Here is a 26,258-nt window from a genome sequence, read left to right on the forward strand (position 1 = left end):
CCGAGGAGGAAGTCACGAGGAGGAGGGAACTACAGAGAGATAAGGGGGCACTAGTGGAGGGTGGCAGTGAGTGAGTCAGAGGTCATGGGGTGGGGGGGAACAACCGAGCGATGAGGGGCATTGGTGGAGGATGGCAGTGTTGGAATCCGAGGAGGAGGTAATGGCGAGGAGGAGGTAATGTACTACGGAGAAATGAGGGTCACCAGTGGAGGGTGGCAGTGAGAGAAGCAGAGGAGGTGGTCATGGGGTGGGGTGAACTATGGAGAGAGGAGGGGCATTGGTGGAGGATGGCAGTGAGGGAATCCGAGGAGGAGGTCATGGGGTGGGGGGGGGAGCTACAGAGAGATGAGGGGCACAAGTGGAGGGTGGCAGTGAGGGAAGCCGAGGAGGTGGTCATGGGGTGGGGGGGAACTACAGAGAGATGAGGGGCACAAGTGGAGCGTGGCAGTGAGGGAATCCGAGGATGGGGTCACGGGGTGGAGGGGAACTACAGAGAGATGAGGGGCACTAGTGGAGGGTGGCAGTAAGGGAATCCAAGGAGGAGGTCACGGGATGGGAGGGGAACTACAGAGAGATGAGGGGCACTAGTGGAGGGTGGCAGTGAGGGAGTCAGAGGAAGAAGTCATGGGGTGGGGGGGGGACTACAGCGATGAGGGGCACGAGTGGAGGGTGGCAGTGAGGGAGTCAGAGGTCATGGGGTGGGGAGGGAACTAAAGAGAGATGAGGGACACTATTGAAGGGTGGCAGTGAGGGAATCGGAGAAGGAGGTCGTGGGGGGAACAACAGAGCGATGAGGGGCACTGGTGGAGGGTGGCAGTGTGGGAATACGAGGAGGAGGTAATGGGGTGGGGGGGGCTACAGAGAAATGAGGGGCACCAGTGGAGGGTGGCAGGGAGAGAAGCCGAGGAGGAGGTGATGGGGTGGGAGGGAACTTTGGACAGAGGAGGGGCACTGGTGGAGGGTGGCAGTGAGGGAAGCCGAGGAGGAAGTCACGAGGTGGAGGGAACTACAGAGAGATGAGGGGGCACAAGTGGAGGGTGGCAGTGAGGGAAGCAGAGGAGGTGGTCATGGGGTGGGGTGGGGTGGGGGGGGGGAACTACAGAGAGATGAGGGGCACAAGTGGAGCGTGGCAGTGAGGGAATCCGAGGATGTGGTCACGGGGAGGAGGGGAACTACAGAGAGATGAGGGGCACTAGTGGAGGGTGGCAGTGAGGGAATCCAAGGAGGAGGTCACGGGATGGGAGGGGAACTACAGAGAGATGAGGGGCACTAGTGGAGGGTGGCAGTGAGGGAATCCAAGGAGGAGGTCACGGGATGGGAGGGGAACTACAGAGAGATGAGGGGCACTAGTGGAGGGTGGCAGTGAGGGAGTCAGAGAAGGAGGTCGTGGGGGGAACAACAGAGCGATGAGGGGCACTGGTGGCAGTGTGGGAATACGAGGAGGAGGTAATGGGGTGGGGGGGCTACGGAGAAATGAGGGGCACCAGTGGAGGGTGGCAGTGAGAGAAGCCGAGGAGGAAGTGATGCGGTGGGAGGGAACTTTGGAGAGAGGAGGGGCACTGGTGGAGCGTGGCAGTGAGGGAAGCCGAGGAGGAGGTCATGGGGTGGGGGGGAGGGGGGGGGGGACTACAGAGAGATGAGGAGCACCCTGTGGAGGGTGGTAGTTAGGGAGTCTGCGGAGGCGGTCATGAGGGGGAGGGGCTACAGAGAGAGATGAAGGGCACTGTTGGAGGATAGTAGTAAAGTTATCTGCACAGAAAGAGGTCATTGGTGGGGCGCGAAGAAAGACTTTTGCACCAGAACTAAAGCCGGCCCTGTCACAGCCTTTCTGTTTTCGTTTATTTAATTAACAGTTGGGTGATTAGGACAACTGTGGAGCATACTTTAAAGTGCATGCTAATTACATTTACTGCTATATTCAATGTTTCAAGTTTGAAGGTGATTTTACTATTGTTTTTTGCTGGGAATAATGAAAGTGGAACTGAATAGTGGCTGATGTGGGGCTGGGGCCCAAGGTCAGCTGTAAGATAAGGTGCAATGGAGAGGGGTGGTAGAAAAGTGGATAATCAAGCCTGTAAGGGAGTGCGCTGCAGAGTCAGGTGGAGGTAGTAATGAAGAGGGTTTCTCCCTGAAGGCTCGCACATAGGAAGCCCCAGTAGTGTCACTTGCCTGATACTCCCACCTTAGAAACCTCTTCTTCCCATCAAAGGGACATTACATGGAAAAAAACTGTTTTTGAGAGTGATAACATTTAGCAAGAGACTTGGAAAAGAGTGCGTTTTACTGTGCCTTGTAAGACTAAGGAGAGATAAAGTAGGGCCCAGAAGCAGGCCTGGCTAGATATATAAGCAACAAATCGAACCAGCGGTGGCCCACCCGAATGTACCCTTGGCTCAGCCAAATAGAAATTTCTGGAGCCGGGCCTGTCTCACAGATCGGCTGTGGCCCTCTAAGCACTCGCGAGACACACGCGCTCAGCTCCAGTACAAGACACCTCCGCACCAGTTCGTTTGGCTGTAGGCTTCCAAAATGTGAAAAATCACCTCTCTCCCTCTAGGAGTCAATTGCTCCAGGCTACCCCCAGCATTCCGGCTACCAGTGTGCCTTATCTGGTCTCAGCATTGAACTCCTATCTGTGGCTTGCCCCGAATGTAAGGGGGTGGGAGGGCAGATCGCCCCTCGCTCTTCACCGGTAATACCTCTTAAATTTCTGCCTGGCTGGCCATCAGTGTCTGGAGAGCAGAGCCCCAGCCCGCGCTGCATTTCTCCCTGGCAGCGCGGAGTCACAGCCCAGCCTATTCCTCCCTCTTCAGGCTCGGCGCTTCTTTCTAGCAAAGGCCGCCCCCGAAGGGGGCTCGAGGGCCGGCACCATAATGGCCGCCAGAGCCCAACAAGGAACGGAACTGGTTCTCGCCAGCGAGAAGCGACGCAGGGCGAAACGCCCTGAGGCCCCGCCCCCCACCTTCCAAGAACAACAAGAAAAGAGGAAGGGCGGCCGAACACTGTAACTCTATTGATTTTAAACTGTGAAGTGACCAAATGTTTGAATTTTGTTAATAAAAAGAATTTACAAAAGAAAAGAGGAAGGGGGGATATAAGACGACGCTCCCCCTGGGGCAGCCCACTTGCACATCATGGGAGCTGGGGGAGCGGCGCCAACGATTTTCAAATAGCCGTTTTTCCCGTGGCTGCCGTCTCCACCGTCGGGACCCAGGAAACGGCGAAGAAGGACCCCCGAGCCAGCAGAAAGAACCAGGAATCCAGCTACCATGAGAGAGGTGCAGGGAGTCGGAGGACTGCGCGGCCCCCGCTGGGGCATGGCAGGACGGAATGGACCGAGGTCGAGAGACGCAGTGGCGACCCCCAGCTTCCCAGGCATCAGGCGAAGACGATGAGGTTCTTGGCGCCGAAAGCAGTCGCAGGGTAAGGGCTCAAGCAGCGAGGAGTTAGGTAAAGTAGACCATAGTGGCAGCGGTTGTTGCTGTGGGCTGAAAGCCCAGCGGCTAAGGGCTGGACTGACGCCTCATGGCACCGACACCACGACGGGTGCCACCTCCTCAATTTGCCCCGTAGTAGAGATGCAGGTTTGCGCGGTGTCCGCAGAAGGCGTGGGGTTCAGTATAAAGTGAATGGGAAGGGGCCAAAAATGCCAGGGAAATGTATCTTGGTGATTGAGTGAGCTAGGAGGGTTGCAAATGCCATTAGCGGGGCACCCTCCCCCCCCCCCCAACTTCCTTGGTCCATCGAGGGCAGTCCGGTTGCTGGGTCGCAGGCATGGCGGGCCTGGCATCAGGTGCGAGCCTTCCTATGGTGTCCTTCGAGGTTGCTGTAGGGGGGCAGGTGAAGCGCATCCCGGTGGGAGCAAGTGGACTGAAGTGCCAGCACTCATGGTCGGAAGTGCAGCATTCTGTGCAGTACCCGTACCACCTTTCATTGACGGCGCAGTAGTACTGGAGAGAAGTGTCAGCCTTTTACTCTGCAGGAGAAATGTTGGTGCTGAAGGCACACAGCACGAGTCTCCATCTACAGGAGACCCCCTGATTGTACAGGAGTCCCCCTCGACATATAGGACTCCCTAATATCTCCCTGGTGCTGGAGAGTGTCCCTGACCTCACAGGAGTCCCTCAAATGGACAACAATCTTGGCCACCGCGGAACTGAAAACCTGTCTAGATGGAGTCGACTGCGGGCTTGTAATGCCACGGGCGGCTGCGTTCCCTGTCTGCCTCTCGGCCCCGCACTCCGGCCGATACTGTACGGGGCGAGACAATATTCTGTCACTAAGCTATTAACTGTGAAATAACTGCGTGCAGATTTCAAAGCATAAGATCGGAGCATACGTAGTGTCGCCAGCCTGTCATTCTGTGAATGTCGCAAAAGGTGTCAATTGGTGTTGAAGTAGTTCTGGTGCAAAGAGCACCTTAAGCCATTGCGTGACATTGTAAATTCAGAGTTTGTGCTGGTCCAGAACAAGTACGCTTCAACTATACTGCCTACCTGTAAGGTACATGGCAACATCAGAATAATACACGCCCCCGAGCAGGACTGACCAGTAAGAAGATGGAGGTCATCTCACCTGCCACATTAGGACAGTAGCTGGTAATCCGAAAATAGCAGTACCATGTATGCGGGTAACAGTAAACATCGGTTATTCATCACCAAGTTTCTCTTGGGTGCAAGGTGCTTGCATAAGATGGCGGCTCTGAAGGTTTAAAAAAAAAAAAAATAACGGGTCAAGGGCCCACGAGGGGTGCCCATTCAGAGGGCAGGAACAAATCCATCATCGTTACATATACACGGGCATGTGCCCTGCGCTCCCGCCAGCGCTAACTTGGGTTTTCACCCCCGGGAGTATGAAATAATTACCGTGAAGTGGACAGTGCAGCCTGGCGGTTACTAATCAGGGTTACTGGTTGCACGGTGGTACTTACCGGGGGGAGCCCTCCAGGGGCATTGGCGAAGTAGAGGATGTTATTTAAGGAATGTATGCTGTATCACGCCTCCACAAGAGGTATCTGACTGTCTCTCAATTTTGATTTCATGTATGACCCATGGCGGGAGGAGATAGTACTGTAAGACACTGAAGAAGGACACAGGTATGCTAGGGCATTAAGGGCAAAGATGGAGCAGAGCACATCATTGCGTTTGTGGGAAGATTGCAGTCGGAGCGGACCAGATGTGGGGGGAGCCGCAGGAAGACGTAAGCCTCCCTGGCGGCGTGGCGAAAACAACAAGTGTATTGGTTTGTATGGGAGCACACCGACAGGGCGGTGTATAGAAGGAGGGCCACTCAGTTTGGGATGGCGCACGGCAGGGTGAGTGCGCCTGACAAAATCGGGGTAGCATACGGAGACGGCGCTCGCAGCCCAGCCCCCGCCAGAAGGTGGGGCACAAAAGAGACTAACAAGGTAGCGAGTTGGGGCCTAACTCCAGGGAAAAGGCTACCCCCCCCACACGCAAAGGGGCGTGGTAAACAACAAAGAACAATCTACGAGCTGTCAGGGTGATTTACGACCCTAGGAGTTGCAAATGAGCAAAAGACAAACCATTGATTTATGGCCAGCTGATGATTTATGGCTGATGATTTATGATGCTCATGCAGAATGATTTTTGACAGCGGAATGATGACAGATTGTGACAGCATGATTTATGACATACCGATGATTTATGACCCATGATTTATGGCTGATGATTTATGGTGATCAGGCAGAGTGATTTATGGCAACAAAATAAGGACCAATTGAGGCAGAATGATTTATGACCCATGATTTATGATGTCCAGCTGATAATGCGTGACATCCCATTTGTAATAATGTGTGACAATGATTTATGACCCCGGCCCCCAAGTGTCCAGGGGAGTTGTCCAAGTGTGACGTATGTAATAAGTAATAAAAACTGCGGCCAACAATGACCACCAAATATGACAATTGTTGGCTGTGTTTAGTAATGCAGATGCACAAGTATGGTACGGTTCCTTGAATGGGCGCAGTGCGCCCCCGAAGGGGGCTCGAGGGCCAGCGCCATAATGGCCGCCAGAGCCCAACAAGGAACGGAACTGGTTCTCGCCAGCGAGAAGCGCCGCAGGGCGAAACGCCCTGAGGCCCCGCCCCCCCCCCCCCTTCCAAGAACAACAAGTAAAGAGGAAGGGGGATATAAGACGACGCTCCCCCTGGGGCACCCCACTTGCACATCATGGGAGCTGGGGGAGCGGCGCCAACGATTTTCAAATCCCACCCACCCACACCTAGGGAGCAGCAGCGTCGCAGTGCTGACGAAAACGAAAGGAACTACGGGTACAAGGGTTGGATATGGAGACTCACCGACGGACGGTGTGTGGGAGTAGGGCCACTCACTTTGGGATGCCGCACGGTAGGGTGAGTTGGCCGACAAAGGGGGTAGGTAATGGAGACTGCGCTCGCAGCCCAGCCCCGCCAGTCGGCAGGATACAAAACAGTCTTAAAAAGGTAGCGAGTTGAGGCCTAACTCCGGGTGGAAACTGCCCCCACGCAACGAGAGCGCACAGAGTGCAAATCCAACGGCGGAAACAACAAGTGTATTGGTTTTGTATGGGAGCACACCGACAGGGCGGTGTATAGAAGGAGGGCCACTCACTTTGGGATGCCGCACGGCAGGGTGAGTGCGCCTGACAAAATCGGGGTAGCAAACGGAGACGGCGCTCGCAGCCCAGCACCCGCCAGAAGGTGGGGTACAAAAGAGACTAACAAGGTAGCGAGTTGGGGCCTAACTCCAGGGAAAAGGCTACCCCCCACACGCAAAGGGGCGTGGAAAACAACAAAGAACAATCTACGAGCTGTCAGGGTGATTTACGACCCTAGGAGTTGCAAATGAGCAAAACACAAACCAGTGATTTATGGCCAGCCGATGATTTATGGCTAATGGTTTATGATGCTCATGCAGAATGATTTATGACAGCGGAATTATGACAGATTGTGACAGACTGATTTATGACATACCGATGATTTATGACCCATGATGTATGGCTGATTTATGATGCTTATGCAGAAGGACTTATGACAACGAAATTATGATAGCTTGTGACAGAATGATTTATGACATACCGATGATTTATGACCCATGATTTATGGCTGCTGATTTATGGTGATCTGGCAGAGTGATTTATGGCAACAAAATAAGGACCAATTGTGGCAGAATTATTTATGACATACAATGATTTATGACCCATGATTTATGATGTCCAGCTGATAATGCGTGACATCCCATTTGTAATAATGTGTGACAATGATTTATGACCCCGGCCCCCAAAGGGGGTGTCCAGGGGAGTTGTCCAAGTGTGACGTATGTAATAAGTAATAAAAACTGCGGCCAACAATGACCACCAAATATGACAACTGTTGGCTGTGTTTAGTAATGCAGATGCACAAGTATGGTACGGTTCCTGGAATGGGCGCAGTGCGGCCGTTAATGTGCCTACAGGAAGGCCCCTGCACTGCTCCGATCACTCCTCCTCGTGGGTCTGCGATCCTGCAATCTCTGCCACGGTCCTCCGGCGCCCGGTCCTCAGCACAGTCTCCTGACCCGGGGGCCAGACGCAACCGCCGCCAGATCAATCGCCACCCCAGAGTCGAGGGTCCCCGCCGCCGCCTCTCCTACACTGCCACTCCGGTGGTCTCCTCACTCTGCGCTTCTCGTCACCAATTAGCTTCTCTCCCACAGAGCACTGCAAGCCCAATCTGTCAGTCGCCACCAGTCCCAGATCAGCCAAATTCTAGACCCGGGTTACGGGCCCCTCTCCAGCAGTGGAACGCTTCAGCCCGGCAGGATCAATACTGCCGGCTACCACCTCAAGGGGCTCCCACTGTGGCCGTTTGCGCATGTAACTAGCCCCTCCTCACCTTGCCACTTTATCGGACAGCTCTCCCTTAAACAAGCCGGCCTGGATTTCTGCGGCCTGGCTGCCAACTCCCGGATCGCCCAAACCTTATTTCTAAGAGCGAAATTCAATCCCAAAATGTCCACAGTGGTGCCTGGAGCCCGGGAGAATCCAGGCTCACAATTCAGTTGCAGAAGTGGGCGGATAATGGTACGGATGGCAGGATTTATTTCAGCTAGTGCCCCGGAGCACTCCAAGCGCGGCCAATTTGGACACCAGGCAGCGCCCCCAGATAAATGCTTTTATGAATTTTGATTGACTTGAAACGACTTAGTAATTTCTACATCTATGTATGTACAATGTTAGGTCTTGCTCCGGGATATTGAAATACAATTGAATGCCTTATGTACATTGTAATGATTTTTATTAATCAGACAATTAACAAATGTTCTTACTATCATGGTGAATTTAGACTACAAAAACTCCAACATGCTCCTTAACCATCCTCCATCACGCCCATATCTATCAACAAGTTTTCCCAACATTGTACGGTAATAGATCTGCAAGTATGAATGGTGCCAGTGGAACCAAGATCTAATGAAGATGCATAGAACAAGGAGGCTTGGCTCTACATTCTGCAGCTTTGCTCTGAGGTGCAGCACTCACCAATAAGGTACCTGAGGGTGAGAAAGTGTTGTTCACTCAAGAAAACCGATGAAGGTACATCAATGTGAGGTGAAGCACGGCTAGGAGCGATATGGGAGACCTGACAGAGGAAGCGTGGCACACAGTCATGTGAAGAGGAATCTGAGGCCCAGTGAGGCAAGTGGGTCAGCAATAGCTTTGGAAGAAGATGCTTTGAGACGGCCATGACTAACAAAGGCAAACAAAGGAACATCCCCTGGTACAAGGGCCTGACAAAAGTGGCCAGCAAAACTTGACCATTTGTCCATCTTGGGATGGTGATCCTTAACAAGAGGGTTGCTTGGAAAAGAAACACTAGGCTGGTACACCTGACGCATGTAGAGCAGCTTTTGTGTGGCCATGTGTATCAATCATCTTGTACTGAAAGAGGTCTTTAATTTTTAGTGCGGAGTTCCATGAGATAAATATTTTTAAGTCCGGCCTCCTTCAAAATTTTACAGATGGGGAAGGAGGGAGTGGGGCTTATTAAATTGCGTTATGGCCAATGTTCCCTCTAATTTTGTTCCTCTGTGTGCGGCAAAGAAGAGTGTTTGTGCACCAAAGAAAGGTGTTTGTGCACCACAGCTAAGGCTACATGCACCAACATGCAACGAATCCCTACGCAAGCAAATGCTGTGTATAAGCTACCAAGTGCTTAATGTGCGTTTTGATTTGATTCCAATTACCCTGTCAGTCGCCATAGGGAGCAAACCTATTTAAATTCATTTGTAGGCTGGTCTGTCACCTCTAGCGGTCTTTGGACTTGAACAATGGGATATTTAAGATCCAACAGTGTGGAATCCATTGAAGAAATGACGTAACTCCACTACTTGTTCAATTTCAGAAGATCTCAAGCTCTTGCACACACTCCTGGAATGAATAAGGATAACCAACAATTGTCAAGATCACCAAAATGCAAAGAAGAAGTAACTGCTCCCTAGCAAACGCTCCATCAGGTGCAGGTGACCAGATGTAACAGGAGGTGTAGGCAACCCAAAGTGCTATTTCTCGCTCACATTCACTTCCATGAATAAATGTTCCTACAGACTAACTGCTTCTCAATTGGAGCACACCTTCAACCTCCCTTATGACACCAAACATACTACATTTAGGACAGTGCAAACAAAGACTCTGCCACTTATACCGCACTACAACAACATTTCTTACTCAAACATCCAGAAAAATACTATTAAAGCAACAGCACGTGTTACTTGCATTGGGACGCCCTTTGGAAAGGTTGGTCACCTTTCTCTTGCTTTTATTTTTAATAAACTTTATTGATTTTGGGTAAAGTTTTTCAAACAGTACAATGTAGGAGTCTCAGTTTAATACATAACATCACTTTCCACTGCTCAAGCTCTGCAAGCATGAAAAACCAAACAGGAATTTCAAATTCAACACAGATTAATCACTGGTTATTTGCTTCGGGGTCGGCATGCTGGAAATACTCGAAAAAGAAATATGTTTTGCAGGCTCTAACTGAACACAAATAAGTAAGCAGGATCTCAGGATGATAACGATAATAGTAACAAATTAGCATTATTGATTATGTGAGGCAAACAGTAGTACACATAATCCTAACACCAGAACCTAAAAGATAAAAAAAAACAACAACAAAAAACCAGATTAACCCCCTCGCTCTCGTGTATAGTTTCAGTATCATAAGGGGGGACACAACCCTCTGTCATCGAGGGAACTTTCTGTTGCTTATTGCTAAATGTGAGTGTTAAACCTATACTAATGAGATGCAACTTATGTCCAAAGAGACAAAATAATGAGGTAATACCATCACTAAATATGCAGCAGTATCCCGCAATTGTGCCTTTTCGTGCCGCATAGTTTAGACAACCCTGCCGCATAATTTGGCCCTCTCCTGCTGCATAATTGAAGTGGTCTTCACCAGGGGCTACATTAACACTTTGCTCAGTCTGTCACATTTAGTGAAGCAGTTTATATTCTTCAGTGCTTCAGTACCTCGTCTGGGTAGGCTTCATAAATACTGAACCATATAATTTCCAGGTGGTGTACTTTCTTTGTGCAGGATGCATGATGGACTGTAGAAAGGGTAGCCACCTGGTTGGTTTTCTACCATGGGTATTGTAATGTCCTGGTGGGTACAAATAAGCACAATCACTTAAAGCCTGTATTTTTAGCCCTTATCTGTACAACTTCAAACAGAAAATTTAGATAGAAAACACTTTCAAAAGGTGTCCCAGAGCAGAGTTAACAATGCGTTAAAGGGGGGAGGAGCCTAGCGCTTGACCAAGATGGCCGCGTGAGCTTAGAGCTCCCGAGACCCTCGCGCCCTCCGTCGACTATCCTGTCTCTAATCCTGTCTGCATGCATGGCATCGTGTAGATGATTGGTCAGGGAGGAGATTGATGCTACCCGCGGTCGGATCGTCCACCGGGAACCGGACTTACACCTGGCGGAAGATTGCGGCCTATCTCCCGGGGAAGCCAGGGGCTAGAGTTGGCTGGGTGCCCGACTCCTAGTTGAACAACAACGGCCAGGCGAGGTGTGAACTGTCGGACGAAGGGCCCCGCACTTTCACTTTCGATTTCGCTCCCTTTGTCAGCCCTGCTACTGGAGAGCTCTGGATGGCTTTATTACCCCGGGGACGCTCTGCAGGCTACTCTGGCGGTCCACGGTAGAACTGATCACTCCTTATTCCTCTCCTTGAGAGGGACCCGTCTTAACTGAACCGACCTGCTTGGAGTCAACCATGTCGGGCAAAGCAGAAGGGGATCGGCAGAAGCCTAAGTCTACCAGGCGGGGAACCTACACCCAAGTCAACAGCATGGACCGATATGCTCTGCAAAAGGGATCACCGAGTGGATCGAGCCAGGTGCCGGATGCCCAGAAGGAGGACTCGCCTGTGGCCCCGGAGCTCTCCCTGCAGGATGTCATGGGCGCGCTCGAAGGGATGCAGACTTCGATTGGGAGACAGTTTGAGGCCCTGGCGCATAAGGTGGATGCCATTTTGGTGGATGTCAACCTGGTCCGTGCGGACTTGGGCAAAACGAATGAACGGGTTAAGAACTTGGACCTCAAGACCACGGGCCTCACTGATGATGTTACGGAACTGCAGACCGAGGTTCGTAAGCTGAGGTCCGAGAGTGATCTCGTCGCCCGCCGGCTGGAGGACTTTGAGAGCCGGGCCAGGCGCAACAATGTGCGCGTTATCGGGGTCCCGGAGTCCTCGGATGAGGCTTCGGTTGACCTGCTTGTTGAAGACTTGGTCCTCAATCATCTGAAGCCCAAGGGCCTTGGGAAGTTCTTTGCGGTGGAAAGGGCCCATAGAGTGCCGGGCGGGAGGCCTAAGGCGGGTGCCCCGCCGAGGCCGATCGTGGCCCGGCTCTTTCACTTTCGAGATCGGGACGCTATTCTGCAAGCATCGAGGGTGACGGGCCCGGTCCCCTTCCAGAACGCGTCGGTGAATTTCTATCCGGACTTCACCCAGCAGGTGCAGAGGCAGAGACAGGGCTTCCTGGGGGTGAAGCGGCGGCTCCGGGAAAGAGACCTGAAGTATGCCATGCTCTTCCCTGCCAGACTGCGGGTGGTGCACGACGATCGGACATTCTTTTTTGACTCTCCTGTTATGGCCGACGAATGGCTGGACGCTTTGCCCCGGCGACGGACGGGGGACGACACAGCCGAGGATGGAGACAGTGGCCGGGATGGGCAGGGCTGACATCTCGGAGCCGGTCTGACTTGATTTGACTATACTTGAAGACTTGCATAGAGTGCAGTAACTGTGGAGGGTTGCGGGAGGACGAGGGTTGCTCTTTTCCTCCCTTAGGGTACTTTTTGTAGACTTATTGTTTTTGTAGGGCGACAGGCACACTGCAAGTTGGAGGGGCTTTGTAAGCTGCAGCAGGGGTGCAGGGTGGGGGGAGTTTTAGGGATTTTGGGGTTGTTGTTGGGGGGCTTATTTCTGCAAGGCATGATGCTTATATCCAGGGCTGTTCCATGGTGGCTCCTCGGGTGTGGGGTGGGCCTCTTTCCGTTTGAGGATGGGGGGTAGGGGCTTAAGTGTTATAAGCTGGAATGTTAATGGGTTGGGGGATCGCATTAAGCGGGGGATTGTTTTGCAATTTTTGAAACGATCAATGCCGGATGTTGCCCTGCTGCAGGAGACGCATCTTATAGGAAATACGTGCTATGCCCTGAATAGGAAGGGGTATAAATTCATTGCACATTCCGGATTCTCATCTGGGTCCAGGGGTGTGGGCATCCTAGTTAGAGCTTCGTTGCCATTTGAGGTGGACTCCACCATTGTTGATGATAGGGGGAGGTTTGTGGCGGTGGCGGGGCGGTGGGAAGGACGGACTGTGGTTTTAGTTTCGGTTTATGTCCCGCCGGCCCTGCAGGCCTCCACTTTTGCAGATCTGGGTAGGGCCCTGCTGGATCTCCCGGGGGGAATGCTGGTGGTGGGAGGAGATTTCAACGCTGTTTGCTCCGGCCTGCTGGATAGACACCCGCCCAGAGACACAGGGGGGGGCTCAGAAATGGCTTCCAGACTTCCTAGACACGTTTGGTCTGATAGACTGCTGGCGGCTCCGGCACCCCACACAGAGCCAGTACACGTTCCACTCCGGGGCACATGGTAGCCTCTCCAGGATTGATTACCTGCTCACTCTGGCCGCGCATGCCTCGTTGGTATCCGAGGCGAGGCACATGGCGCGCGGTATATCTGACCACTCGCCAGTGTGGATCCGGCTGGATCTAGGTCGGGAGGGAGGAGGAAGGGTGGCCCCTATCAACCCTTGGTATTTACGAGACCCCAAGATGCGCAGCACCCTGGTAAAGAAGGTAGAAAAATTTTTCAAGGACAATCAGGGAACCGTTGACTCGGCAGTGTCGCTGTGGGAAGCTTTTAAGACCGTGCTTCGGGGGGAGGCCCTCTCCCTAGTAGTGGCTGCCAAGAGGCGTAGAGATGGTGAGATTCTGCAGGTGGAGGAGGAGATCGCGGCTCTGGAGGGAGCGATGGAGGAGGAGGTTACAGAGTCCTCACTGCATGAGCTTTGTTTGAAGCAAACTGAGTATAAAGACCTGGTGACGAACGCCGCTAAGACCCTCAGTAGGGAACAGCAGGGCCGACTGTATGATGTTGGTGATAAGGCAGGGAAACTCCTGGCGTGGCTGGACAAAAAAGAACGGGTCAATAGAGTGGTGCCAGAGTTGACGGGAGAGAGGGGAGAGGCGATTGTGGAACCTGAGGGGATTGTAAAGAGCTTCTCGGACTATTTCTGTAAGGTTTATGCCTCTGCGTCGGATAGGCCAACCGAGGACTCGTGTGACCTCCTCCGTGATATCGAGTTGCCCTGCCTCTCCGTTATAGATAGGGACGATCTAGATGGTGACATAACGGTCGACGAGGTGGCGGGGGCTATCCGCGCGTTAAACTCGGGTAAGGCCTCGGGACCGAACGGCTTGCCGATCGACCTGTACAAGCTGTTCCCGGATAGGGTCGCCCCTCACCTGCGCGCCATGTTTTTGGAGGCGCGGGGGGGTGGGGCCCTCCCGTTGGATCAGCGACTGGCGTCGATTGTGGTCATACACAAAGAGGGTAAACCCCGCGATAAGTGCGCCTCATATCGGCCTATTTCACTTCTTAACGCGGAGCCGAAAATTCTGGCTAAACTCCTGGCGACCCGTTTGATTAGGGTACTTGGCGACTTAGTCCACCCGGATCAATCCGGCTTCATCCCGCACCGAAACACAGCGCTGAATCTTAGGCGTCTTCATGGCGTAATCGCCAGGGCGGGCACGTTGCGTGAACCGGCTATTGTGGCGTCTCTTGATGCCACGATGGCCTTTGACACGGTGGAGTGGGCATACTTGTGGGCCGTGCTGGCCAAGTTCGGTTTTGGCAGCGGTTTTGTGAGCTGGGTGAGGTTGCTGTACGAGGGGCCGCTAGCTAGTGTTGTGGTGAATGGTCGGGCGTCGACTCCGTTTCAGCTTGGAAGGGGTACTCGGCAGGGTTGCCCCCTGTCGCCTCTGTTGTTCGCCCTCGCCCTTGAGCCGCTGGCTGCGTGGATACGCTGGCACCCGGATATACGGGGCCTTCGGTGGTCGCCTGAACACGAGGACCGTATTTCGCTCTATGCCGATGATATCCTGTTGTATCTTGCCTCACCCAAGAAGTCACTTATAGTGGTCTGTGACGTACTCACATCTTTTGGTAGGAACTCGGGTCTCGTCATCAATTGGAGCAAATCGTACTTGTATGTTCTTAGTGGCGAGGTTCCACCGATCCCTAGAACATGTTCGATACAGATCGCCCAGCAGGGTTTCGTGTACTTGGGGATCTTTATCTCCATGGACTCGGCTGTGCGCTATGAGAAGAATCTGCTCCCCCCCCTGGCACGCCTGAGGCGCGATGTTGAAGGTTGGCGGAGGCTGCCGCTCTCCCTCGTTGGGCGTGCGGCCCTGTTCAAAATGATGTCTCTCCCCCGCTTTCTCTACGCCTTACAGAATACCTTGGATTGGGTGCCGGCCAAATACTTTCGGGAGGTCGAAGGCCTCCAACGGACGTTGCTGTGGGATGGGCGGCCGCGAATTGCTATTGCAAAGCTGACGCTTCCATGGTACGACGGGGGCATTGCGCTCCCAGATATCCGTCGGTACTATTGGGCCACACAGCTGAGCGCGATCAATCATGGGCTTTATGGCCCTGCTCTCAGCCCTGGGTATGCCATGGACAGGTGGTTGCTGCGTGGTGGTAGCTATTACAGGGCGTTGTACTCGCGATCCCTAGACTCGTCCCTCACGGGGCCCACCGCTGTGGCAGTGCGGGTGTGGAAGATGGCAACTGACTCGCTGGGCTGGAAGGATAAGCTCACCCTCGCTACCCCGTTGTTTGAATCGGAGAGATTGGGAAGGCTTTGGCATTCAAAAGGCTTTGATAAGTGGGACCTGATTGGCATCTCCAGGGTGGGTGATGTGCTGCATAAGGGGAAGGTGAAGTCCTTTGAGGAGTTGCAGACTGAGTATGAGCTGGGGCCCTCCGAGTATTTCAGATATATTCAGATGCGCCACGCCCTCCGATCAGTCCTTGTGGAGGGTGAGAAGGTGCCTGAGTCCTCTCCCTTGGAGGACCGGGTCCTTGATGGCCACATGCCCGAATGCACGATCTCGCTTATATATAAGAAACTTATAAACGTCCGGGCGGACATGCTTCTGGGGCTGAGGGACCAGTGGACTAGGGATGGCCTCGAGTTAGATGATGAGGATTGGCAGTCAGCTGTTTCTTCCCCTAAGGAGGTCGCGATCCCGTCGCGCCTGAGGCTGGTGCAGCTTAAAATACTGCACCGAGTGTATGTGACGGGGCCAAGGCTGGTCCACATGGGGTTCTCGGAGGACGGCCTGTGCAGGAGGGGGTGTGGTATGGTGGGTACTTTCCTGCACATCATTTGGGAGTGTGGTGTCATTGTGGAATTCTGGAGGGGAGTCCATGCAGTAATGGGGGAGGTGACAGGCGTTGCTCTGCAGCCGGAGGCGCGGTGCTGTCTCCTGAATATCTGGGGGCCCACTGACCTCGATGAGGCGCGGACCCAATGGGTGACACTGGGTAACATGGTCGCCAAGAGGGATATCGCGCGATTGTGGGGCTCCTCGGGGCCCCCCACACTGACCGCGTGGAAAGAGAACATGGACTGGAGCATGTTTAGGGAGAAGACAGTCTTCTGCTCTAGAGGCCGCCCCCGGAAGTGGCACGCCATCTGGGGGCGGTGGAATCAATACAGGGGGGGAATATGTCTTGCCCCTGATCTGGAACCGCCCGAGGAACAGCTTTCCCCCTGACCTTCTTTCCAGCACAGTCTGGTTTGTGAACTATTTGGGCCTCTGCTGTCCCCCCTCTTCCTCCTTACACTATCTTGTAACTGGTAGATGAGTGGGGTCCGGCCTCCCCTGGGGGCTCTCACCATGGTTTTTAGTGTTCTTGCCTTGCTGGGGTTTGCTGTGCTTTTTGTGTTTGTTTAAAATTGAACCTTTGCACTTCTCTTTGTACTTTACTGGGGACGCATCACTGTTTCTAATCATCGATGCTGCCGAACCTCCGGGTTGTCGGCTGAATAGCTGTGTCCTGATTTTTAAATAAAGGTTTTTCACAAAAAAAAAACAAAAAAAAAAAACAATGCGTTAAAAATAATTAAGGTAAAAAAGGCAGAAAAGTCATATTACTAATTGTATTGTAATTGCATTTGTATAGCGCTTACTACCCCTGACGAGGCATCGAAGCGCTTTTTTCGGCGAGTAGCCCGCTACTCCGGGACCCATAGAGGTTTAGTGTTGAATTAGTATAGTGAAACATGCAAGTACATTTTTAAGTGGTGGATAGGTTAGCCAGTAATTTGGATTCTGAAGGATAGCAGACGGTAAGAGGAAAAAAGGTTAGTATTTATATAGCGCTGGTTACCCCTGATGGGGTGTTGAAGCAAGCTACTCCTGAAACCCATAAAGGATTAGTGGTGAATTAGTATGATGAAATATGGAAGTAATTTGAGTGGTGGATAATAGTCAGTTATTTGGAGTGAGAAGGATAGCGGAGGGATAGCGGAGGGATAGAAGTGGAAGAAAGGTTTGCATTCATACAGCACCTGCTACCCCTGCTACTCCGGAACCCATAAAGGATTAGTTATTGAAAATTAGTATAGTGAAATATAAAGTAATTTGAGTGGTGAATATGTTATTCAGTTATTTGAATAGAGAAGGGTAGGTGGCGGGATAGAAGAGGGAAAGAGATTTGTATTTATATAGCGCTTGATGTATGGTAGGAGGCTGGGATTTCACCTATTTAAATCACATAGTGGAAAGTACATGTTGCCTGCACCGGTGATACCGGCGACAACGATCATTATTTGAAGCACTTGTGTGTGCTTTATAAGAGTGCCATGGCTTCTATGCACTAGGGCTGTGCATGGGCTCGTGGCAACAAGCTAAACGTGGCACTTTACCTACCCCGGTAAATTCATTTCCTGATTTCAAGGGGAAGTAACTTACGTATTCTGGCCGTGGCTCCACACAAGTGTTAATATTCTTGAGAGCACGAAAGTGATAATCCGCAGTCTTTTTCACCATTGCTTGAGCAGGAAAGATGTTAATACAGGCTGAATTCTGAAGATTTCTCAGGGAAAAAGGTGAACAATAATTTCTCATATGGACAACATATTTAGCACCCCCGCCCCCCCCTTGAAGATTGGATTAACGATGAAAGCTCTCAAGGAGTGGGGTCTGTAGCACAGTGTTAAAGACCATTGTCAACTTCTCTGCTTTGTAGCTAGTATTCATTTTATATACCGCCTGGGGACGCCATTGGGCCTCGGCGCTGTCTCAACGTTCTTGCACAATTATTTTATTGATTTGTGTTGGGGTTATCCTTATTGTTTAGTTTGAGAAAGTTTAAGTGACCTAGTCTGTTGTTTTTAATAATAACCTGTTGACAAAAGCCCCTGAATCTTCTGGTTAATCCTTTATAAGGTTTGTACATCAGGGATGGACAATGTGACCAGCGAGGTCTCTCACCGGGCGGTTAAAGGGAGTAGCAAGGTAGCTAGCCCATTTAGCCTCTGAAATGTTCGAGCTATTGATTAGAAAGGAAGTTGTGTTAATGTTGTTGCCTTCCTTACAAAATCTTTTGGAATCTGCTTTTTTACTTAATTTTTTTTGTGCCCAAAATAGTCAGATCTCTTCTTCTCGTTCTGGAGTAGATTTCCCAAGTTGCAGTGCATATGAGGACTGCACCAAATTACTTGGCAATTTCCTTAATGTTTCCAGTGCTTGGTTAAGCCAGTTTGCAGGCAGGTGGTAACATTAAGACTCCTGATTTTGAATTAACCTTTCCCTGTTGTACTATTCTGGGCCTACAAGATTGAGAATTGGTGAACGTATATGGTAGTCGATCCATGAATAGTACCCAGTTTTCAAGAGAATTAAAGTCCACTCTTTGACAGGATTCAAACACTTGACCATTGGGGCTGCTATGGCATTCATTGATTTGTCTGACCAAGTGATTTTCTGAAAGTAAACCGTATGCAGGGTGCCAGGTATCCCATTCGCCAATGATGGAGGTACAGTCAGCTCAAGCATTTTTGTGAAGTGATCGCTTTCCAGTCTTTATTCAGTGTTAAAGTAAGCACCACATGAAGCTAACAATTTGTATGGTGCATCCAAGGAATTCCCCGATAGCCTCAACTCCCATTTTGGGACGAACAGAAAGAGTGGGGCAGGTCTACCGGCCCCAGAGCGACTCGTAGCAGCCGCCGCCCACACCCTGATCCTGCGCCCAGAGGTGCGTGTTAAATTTGTTTTGAGCTCCCGCTGCGCGGGACGAAGAGAAGTAGTGGAGCAGGTCTACTGGCAGGACTGCCAGCCCCAGGGTGACTCGTAGCAGCCGCCGCCCACATCCTGATCCTGCACCCGGAGGCGCATATTATTTGTTTTGGGCTCCCGCTGTGCAGGACGAAGAGAAGGAGTGGGGAAGGTCTACCGGCAGAACTACCGGCCCAAGAACGACTCGCAGCAGCCGCCGCCCACGCCCTAATCCAGCACCCAGAGGCACGTATTAAATTTGTTTTGGGCTCCTGCTGCGTGGGACGCATGCAGGCGAAGCCCAGGCTAAGGGCGGGCCCATCTGCGCCCATTCGGGGCTGACCGAGGCTGGACTGTGCCCACTCTCTGAGGCCTTCATTAGTACGTCCCATTGACTCCAACTTGATTAGAAGTCGCAGACGCCGCCTAGCCACTGCTTGGAAACAGAGTCACCTACAACTGAGAGGTACTGTCTTTTGACTGTAAATCGCTAAACTTTAATTAGTAGCCTCCTTCCCCAGGTCCTCAGTTTCTGTAGGCATGCTGCTGCCTTTTCTGTTTCTTAGTATAAAAGTCATCTGCTGGGACCATGGGGGAAAAAAAAAGCAGGCGAGTGCGGTACAGTTTCATCCCCATTAGCAAAGTCTATCCCAAAGCCTACTTCAATCGATCAGATGCTTAAACGAGCTGTTAGTGCCATCAGCAACAATATCACCCGAACTGAACGGAGGCTCTCCAAAAATTTGGATGGCATTAGCGGGGACTATCTGATCTGTCCCCTCGCCCCCTCCGGACTCGCCCACAGTTCCATCCCATACCACTGTTGACCCTCCTTCTACCCAAGGAACTACAATGAATTGTGTGACCACCTCTCCCACCGTCTCTCCCTCCATCATTTCCAACGCTGCAAACAATGAGTCTTTGCTCACCATAGTACCAAAGAGACCTAATTGCAGCAAGGCCCGCAAACAGACGGTTAGTCCTCTTTTATCCCCTCCCAAAACCTTACAAGCATCCGAGTCGGAGTGTTTTAACATGAAGTCCAGAAGCCCAAGTTTCACCCACACTTTCACAGGAAGTTAAGTCTTAAATCATTAACTTAATCAATGAACTTGTGGCCAGCCACCTAAAGACTCTCTCAGAAAAACTGTGTTCAACAATTAATACTGCACTTTCCCCCTGATCTCACGACTGGATACTATTGAGTCCAATTTGACTGCAACTGGTACCAGCATCTCAGGTCACTCTAAAGTAACTCTAATTAGCACTCCTACCAGGCTGCACACCATGAACAACAGACTTGACGAACCTATAGCAAAGCATATCCCACCACCACAGGCCCGTTTGCTCCTTGCAACCTTTCAGTTCTCGCAGATCATTCATGTAACAAAAGTATTTTTACCAGACAGAAAGTAGTTCAATTACCCACTTCTACTTCCAATTTAATTAACACAGTGAGGGACAAAGAGGGTAGAGTGACTTCAGCACACCCCCAGTAACAGACACAGTTACCAGTTATTACTCTTACCCCGCCGCATGCCCATTTGTGGCTGCGTTAATAGGGGTACCTTCTTTGAGACCGGACCAGCGCGAAAACTATGAGCAACGTTTTATTAAAACCTTAGATTGGCTGGTACGAAACTAAGGCTTGCCATTTTCACATTGCTAAGACTATCCCGCACGTAGGGAGATGCACATGGATTGGGCCTAATCGCCCAGAATCCTTGGGAAATTGTATTGTGATTAATTTCAGATTTCCAAACCTGGCACACCATCTGTTATTTAAGGTCAGACCCTGTAAATGGGTCAGCACCTCAATTTCCCTGGTCCAGTTAGGTTCTTTTTACAAACCCCCCCCTCCTTCCTTAGGCAGTGTCCACAAAACGTATCCTTAAATTTTAGCGCACGTCACAAGCCCAGCCATCTGCCACGGGGTTGTTAACAGACACTGACTTAGTTAGTTTACCACCCCTCAAAGTTTTGGCTGCAGTCGAGGCCCCACAGCAAGTACCTTCTGTCTTGAGCCCTGTACCTATATCTAATAGATTTGATGCACTCTCCGACTTGGATTGACTCATCAGCCATAAGCAGCCTTAACATCTGCTACTGCTAGGTCTGATAACCCTTTAGAAACATCTACCGACACCCCCTCCTTAAGGACAATGGAAGACATACTCCATATTTTGCCTGTGCACTATAGAACTCTATCTGGTCTTAGTTGGAAAGTGTCAGGCCTTAAAGGGAAGATTAATAATGAAGACTGGAGGGCTTTTGTTTCCAAGTTTGATTTAATCCTTTTGCAGGAGACCTGGTTCACTGCTGCACCGCATTTCGAGGGTTATGCCTGTTATTCAAGTCCTGCTGATCCCTCTACTCGTGGCTCACGGCCCGTGGATTAGCCACCTGGGTCAGCTTAAGCCTACAGGTAGAGGTATCTCAGGTTGAATCTGGTTCTTCTTATTTTTTGGCATTAATAATCTGCGTACCAAAGACCAATATGGTTTTCTATTTGATTAATTTTTATAATAACGATTTTATTAATGCTATTCGCATACATTACAACAGCCTGTTTAATTTTATAACTCAACTACAAACAAAAAGGCTGATATCCGTACCTTCCAAGTTCACTTTTTACTCTGCGATGATTTTAATGCAAAGATTAGCAGGGGCCTCAGGACACTAGACACTTCTATGAGGGGGCACTGCATTATGCAAGAGACAAGGGGGGTGGGGGAGGAGAGCTTCTTAAGTATCTTACTGCTCACGGCCTGGTTGACCTACTCAAATTTCTAGGAGGAGCGAGCAACATGTTAACGTCATTTAGAGGGGGGTGGGGTGCTTCCCTTATAGATTATATGTTTGTTAGCCCTGACTTTCTACCTTGGTTCTCCAAAGGAGAGATACTGCCTACAGATTGGGGCGATCACAACGCCCTGAGCGCCTTTATGCTCATACCGCGTAAGGATGCAGCCCGCAGCAGTAATCTAGCCTAGTTTGGCGCTTGAAAAACCCCAAAGACTCATAGGCAGTCCTACTTAAGGAAAACTTAAATATATTTCTCTACTGCCTAGCGCAGAATGAACAGGACTAAATGGCTTTACATTATAATAGGCTAATACACAAAATCAGAAACAGAAAACTGTGGAAAGCTCTAAACGTACGCCCTAGGATTAAGAGTGAAATCTCCCTGGCACGTAGGGAGTACAACATTGCACTTACAAACAGGAAGAGGGAAATATATAAACAAGATTTGGAATGTTTGGAACACACCTCTAGGGGAAAGGATAGTAAATCCTTTTGGGATTTAGTAAAGCTAATCAGATCCAGGAATTCCCCCATCAACCCCCCTTCTGCAAAACAACATCTTGGACACGGACTGGGTCACTCACTTTGCTTCGATCTATTACATTGAGAATGCACCAATTATATCAGCTATCCTTCATAATAGATTGCAGAACTCCCCCCTCCCCCCACACTCTTATTAACACTGCAGGAAGTGGAGCTAGCCATACATCATAGCAAAGGTGGGAAAGGGTTTTTAGACCAAATGGGGAACATAGTGATAATCAATCCACACTGTCAATATTGTCCTTTTTTTTGTTACAAGTTGCACAATCTAGCATGAAAGCACTTTCTGATACCCTTGTTACGGAGGATATGGAAACCTCAGCCACTCCCTATACGAGTGTAATGAAGCTCTGAAATTTGATTACGTCTGCCACTCCTTTGCTTATCTTAAACATGGTAATTTGATGTATTGAGGAATGTTAATGTTGTTTATGCACTCATATCTTGTTTACCTGTTTTTAATGTAAGTTTGTTTTTAAATCTATGTGTGATTATAGCCATGTGCAATATTTCTATGCACTTTTATTGTCTATTTTTATTGAGACCGAATAAAGTTATATTGATTAAACTCCCCATTTTGTACCAGTTCTCTCATATTTGCTGCTCTCCTCTTGAGATTCTAAACCACACCTTGCTGCCTCTGATCTCTAAACATTCTGCTTGAAACAATCTAAAGCGGCAACCTATCACTAAAGGTTAACACTACAATCTTACTTAATTTATCTGTACCCATGAATGTGCCCCAGATGCGAGACTAGAATAAATACCTATTTTGTGTTCTCTATAAAAGCAGAAAATATAATTGATTAGAAGAAAAACATAGTTTATCTAACTAAAAAATCATATGAATGACAATAATTACTGCAATAATGTCAGTTTATATTTTACCTGTGAAGGTGTAGAGCATCACAAACGATGGGTAACGCTTTTGGCAAAACAGAAATTGTTCTTTCTTTTCCATATTCTTCCAAACTAGCAGATTCCATATTTCTGTCATTATAGCCTAATTCAGTTTTATTGACAATGTGCGTATTGCAAAAACTGAATGCCAATGATAGTGGATATTTCCATTCTTCTGGGTAGGAAGAAACTGAGAATTGCTGTACAACCCAGGTACACTGTAACCCATCCTTTGTGAATAGTTTTGAAGACATATCCTCAACTTCAGCAAAACATGCACTGTCTTTTTTGTTTACTCTTCCAACTGTACTGTGGGTAATCTCAGGTTCATTATCCTTAAGAGTAAATCCTTTTGAGATTCTTTCCAGAATGCTACTGTGTCCATCACAAACGTCATTACTCTTGCTGTTTGCACTCGTGCTATGGTTGTCCAGTTTCAAAGTAGATGACCTGGATTTTTGACTGACTCTGCACAAAAATTCAACTGTAAATGATTGCCGAAGTTTTGTAAGATAAAGACAAGCAAGGCCATCTAAGGAGGAAACCTTAACAATGCCTTCATGCTGAGGTTCCACATGTTCATCAACACTGTTAGGCCATTTAGCTTCTGAGATGTTCGTGAGAACGTTCTGTAAAAAGCGAAAACAAATGCGAGACAATATCATTAAAAATGCATTCTATTTCTCATCAAATACAGACTAGGAAAGTGGTCTTCCCCTAATATATCTTATACAAAGATGCTCGAGACTTCTGTTGAAACGTTAAAACCAAGCTATTTTATCAAGGAGGCACTCAACTCTGCCACTGACTGTCTCACTGAACAGATTAAGCTGCACCAGTGCTCATCCAAAATACTCCAAACAATCCACTGCGGTAGGCCACCTTCAACAAACCCAGAGCAATATGGGTAGAATGCTTTGTTCGCCCTACATGCTGGATCCTAAAATTGTGGCCAACTATACGGTGGGTTTCTCCAAAACTGTGACAGCCCAGCAGCCAAGGATAGCCATGGATCATCCGCAACATGACAGGCAAGAACAGCCAAAGTCTGCTAGGTGACAGTTTCAATGATCCCTTCAATTCTCTATCTTATAGGGCTAGCCAATATAGATGCCTTCTTCATTGATCCCCGCCGAGGGTGTGGAGAGCTGCGTGAACAGTGGGAAAGATCAAGGCTACGCTGTGAAGACTTTGGTGAAAGCCTGCTTGATACTATACAAATGTGAGGAAATAAATATAGAGGGCTGCCTTGCAGGCCCAATTAGCCTTCCATGCTCCCTGCCTCGTCCACTCTTCAAATGAGGAGTAGGGGAGCAAATGATGATTGGTGTCATAGGAATGTGGTCCCACAAAAAACACTCAATGATGGAGGTAAACATTATAAAACAGTCACTGTTAGCAGAGGAACATTTTACTGCAAAGGGAGGAAAGCGAAGACGTAGCTAGAAGCGCCTCACTTAAAATCCACAACTATGAACCGAAACAAATGAAATCACAGCCTCACTTCAGGACACCACTGGAGCAGTCAACCAACATACAAACACAAGACTCGCAGTCGTGGTCAGCATCTGTAGAGACTGAAGATGTCCAAACTCGATCAGATAAACTGGACATTATATTAAATACAGTCAAATACAAAAATAAGAACGATACAATTGAGCTGGATTTTGGACTACTGAGAGCAGACCATAGCAAGCTAGCTGAAAGGATAACGACAGCTCAACTACGAAAGCCAAGCCCAGATATTGAGGTTCTGCAAGCGCATGTTGCAAAACAGACAGAGGGCGAAAAATGAAAAATTGAAGGGACAACAGATGCAATGGTTTCTGAAGCACTTGTGGAGCAAAGTAGCTGCCCCCAAAGGTCTCAAGTTTCTTCATGGCTGGGCAAGCCCATAGGGTTCTTGCTGCACCCCCTGTAACGAGGACACTCCCTCAGACCATGATAGAACATCTACTTAACTTCAAGTTTCGTGACTTGCCCGTTCAGAGAGTCAATCAGAGTGGCCCTTTAGAAGTGGAAAAGCACAAGCTTCATTTGCTCTAGAGTATAATGCAGCAGTAAAAACAGCAGCAGATCTCTTTCAGGGAGGTTAAGCAAGATTCTGTAAACTCAGCCTCAGATATGTGCTAATTTTCACAGATAAATAAGAAAAATCCTAGATGTTGAGGTAACCTGCTTTTTCACACATTTTAAGGAGGATTAGGACAGGCCAATGGGCAGGCACTAATGGAAGGATTGAGGACCTGGACTTTCAATCGCAGCACTAAAGAAAACAGTACGTAGATACACGTTTGTTCTGGAGTGTGTCTAAAAGACATAGGGGCTATGTTTATTAAGGCATAAAGGGGTACATGCCACCCTACTTCAAGAAACACATCTGACTAGCGTAAAAATGAGTAGCTGAATTTTTTGCATTTTTCAAGGGTACTTTGATATGGATTAAGCCAAGAGTAGCCTCTGTATTCAGAAAAGCAACACAGATTATTTATCAATACATATGATATCAGTTGCACACTTTCTTATGATCATTTGAGCTGACTTTAGTTGTATAGTGAATGATTACACTCCACATACATCTACTCCATGCCACACAGCAACACTCCATATAAACACATTCCACAGCAAGGCACATAATTCTGCTCAACATAATTTGACTCAATGCCATACAATTCCAAACAAAATTTAACTCCACACAATTCCATTCCATCCCACAACATTCCACTACATAACACATAATTCCATTACACAACACAAACATCTAATCTACACCACACAATTCCACATCATGCCACATAATTCAACACCACGCCACATAATTCCACTCAATACATACCACTCCAGAACACAATACCACTACACATAAGTCACACTTAAATACCACAAAATTACTATCCACATACTTTCAATGCACACACACGCACTGATCCAGCATTTCTCATATTACTTCATTTCAGGTCTTTAGGCACAGTTTCTTTACCATAACTTTTCAAACAAATACAAACTGCAAAAACGCACTCTTCTCCTCTTCTTTTGGTGTTTTCTGCATAAACAACCTATGCGTCTATAACCTTCTCTTCCCTTCATTCTCTCTCTCACACACTCTTTCTACTACTAGATCTAGAGTTCATTCACCATTTCTTACACAAACTACCCAT

General features: G+C 49.3%; 1 protein-coding gene across 1 annotated transcript in view; it reads right to left on the reverse strand.

Moving 5' to 3' along the window:
- Positions 1-26,258, reverse strand: part of C2_1H5orf34 (chromosome 2_1 C5orf34 homolog) — a 245,527-nt gene that overhangs the window by 185,134 nt on the left and 34,135 nt on the right. The window contains exon 4 of the mRNA XM_085631217.1: positions 23,089-23,729. Coding sequence (XP_085487343.1) covers positions 23,089-23,729 — 641 coding nt within the window. The remainder of the gene's footprint in view (positions 1-23,088; positions 23,730-26,258) is intronic.

This window comes from Triturus cristatus, chromosome 2_1 (assembly GCF_964204655.1).
Source record: "Triturus cristatus chromosome 2_1, aTriCri1.1, whole genome shotgun sequence".
Lineage (NCBI taxonomy): Eukaryota > Metazoa > Chordata > Amphibia > Caudata > Salamandridae > Triturus > Triturus cristatus.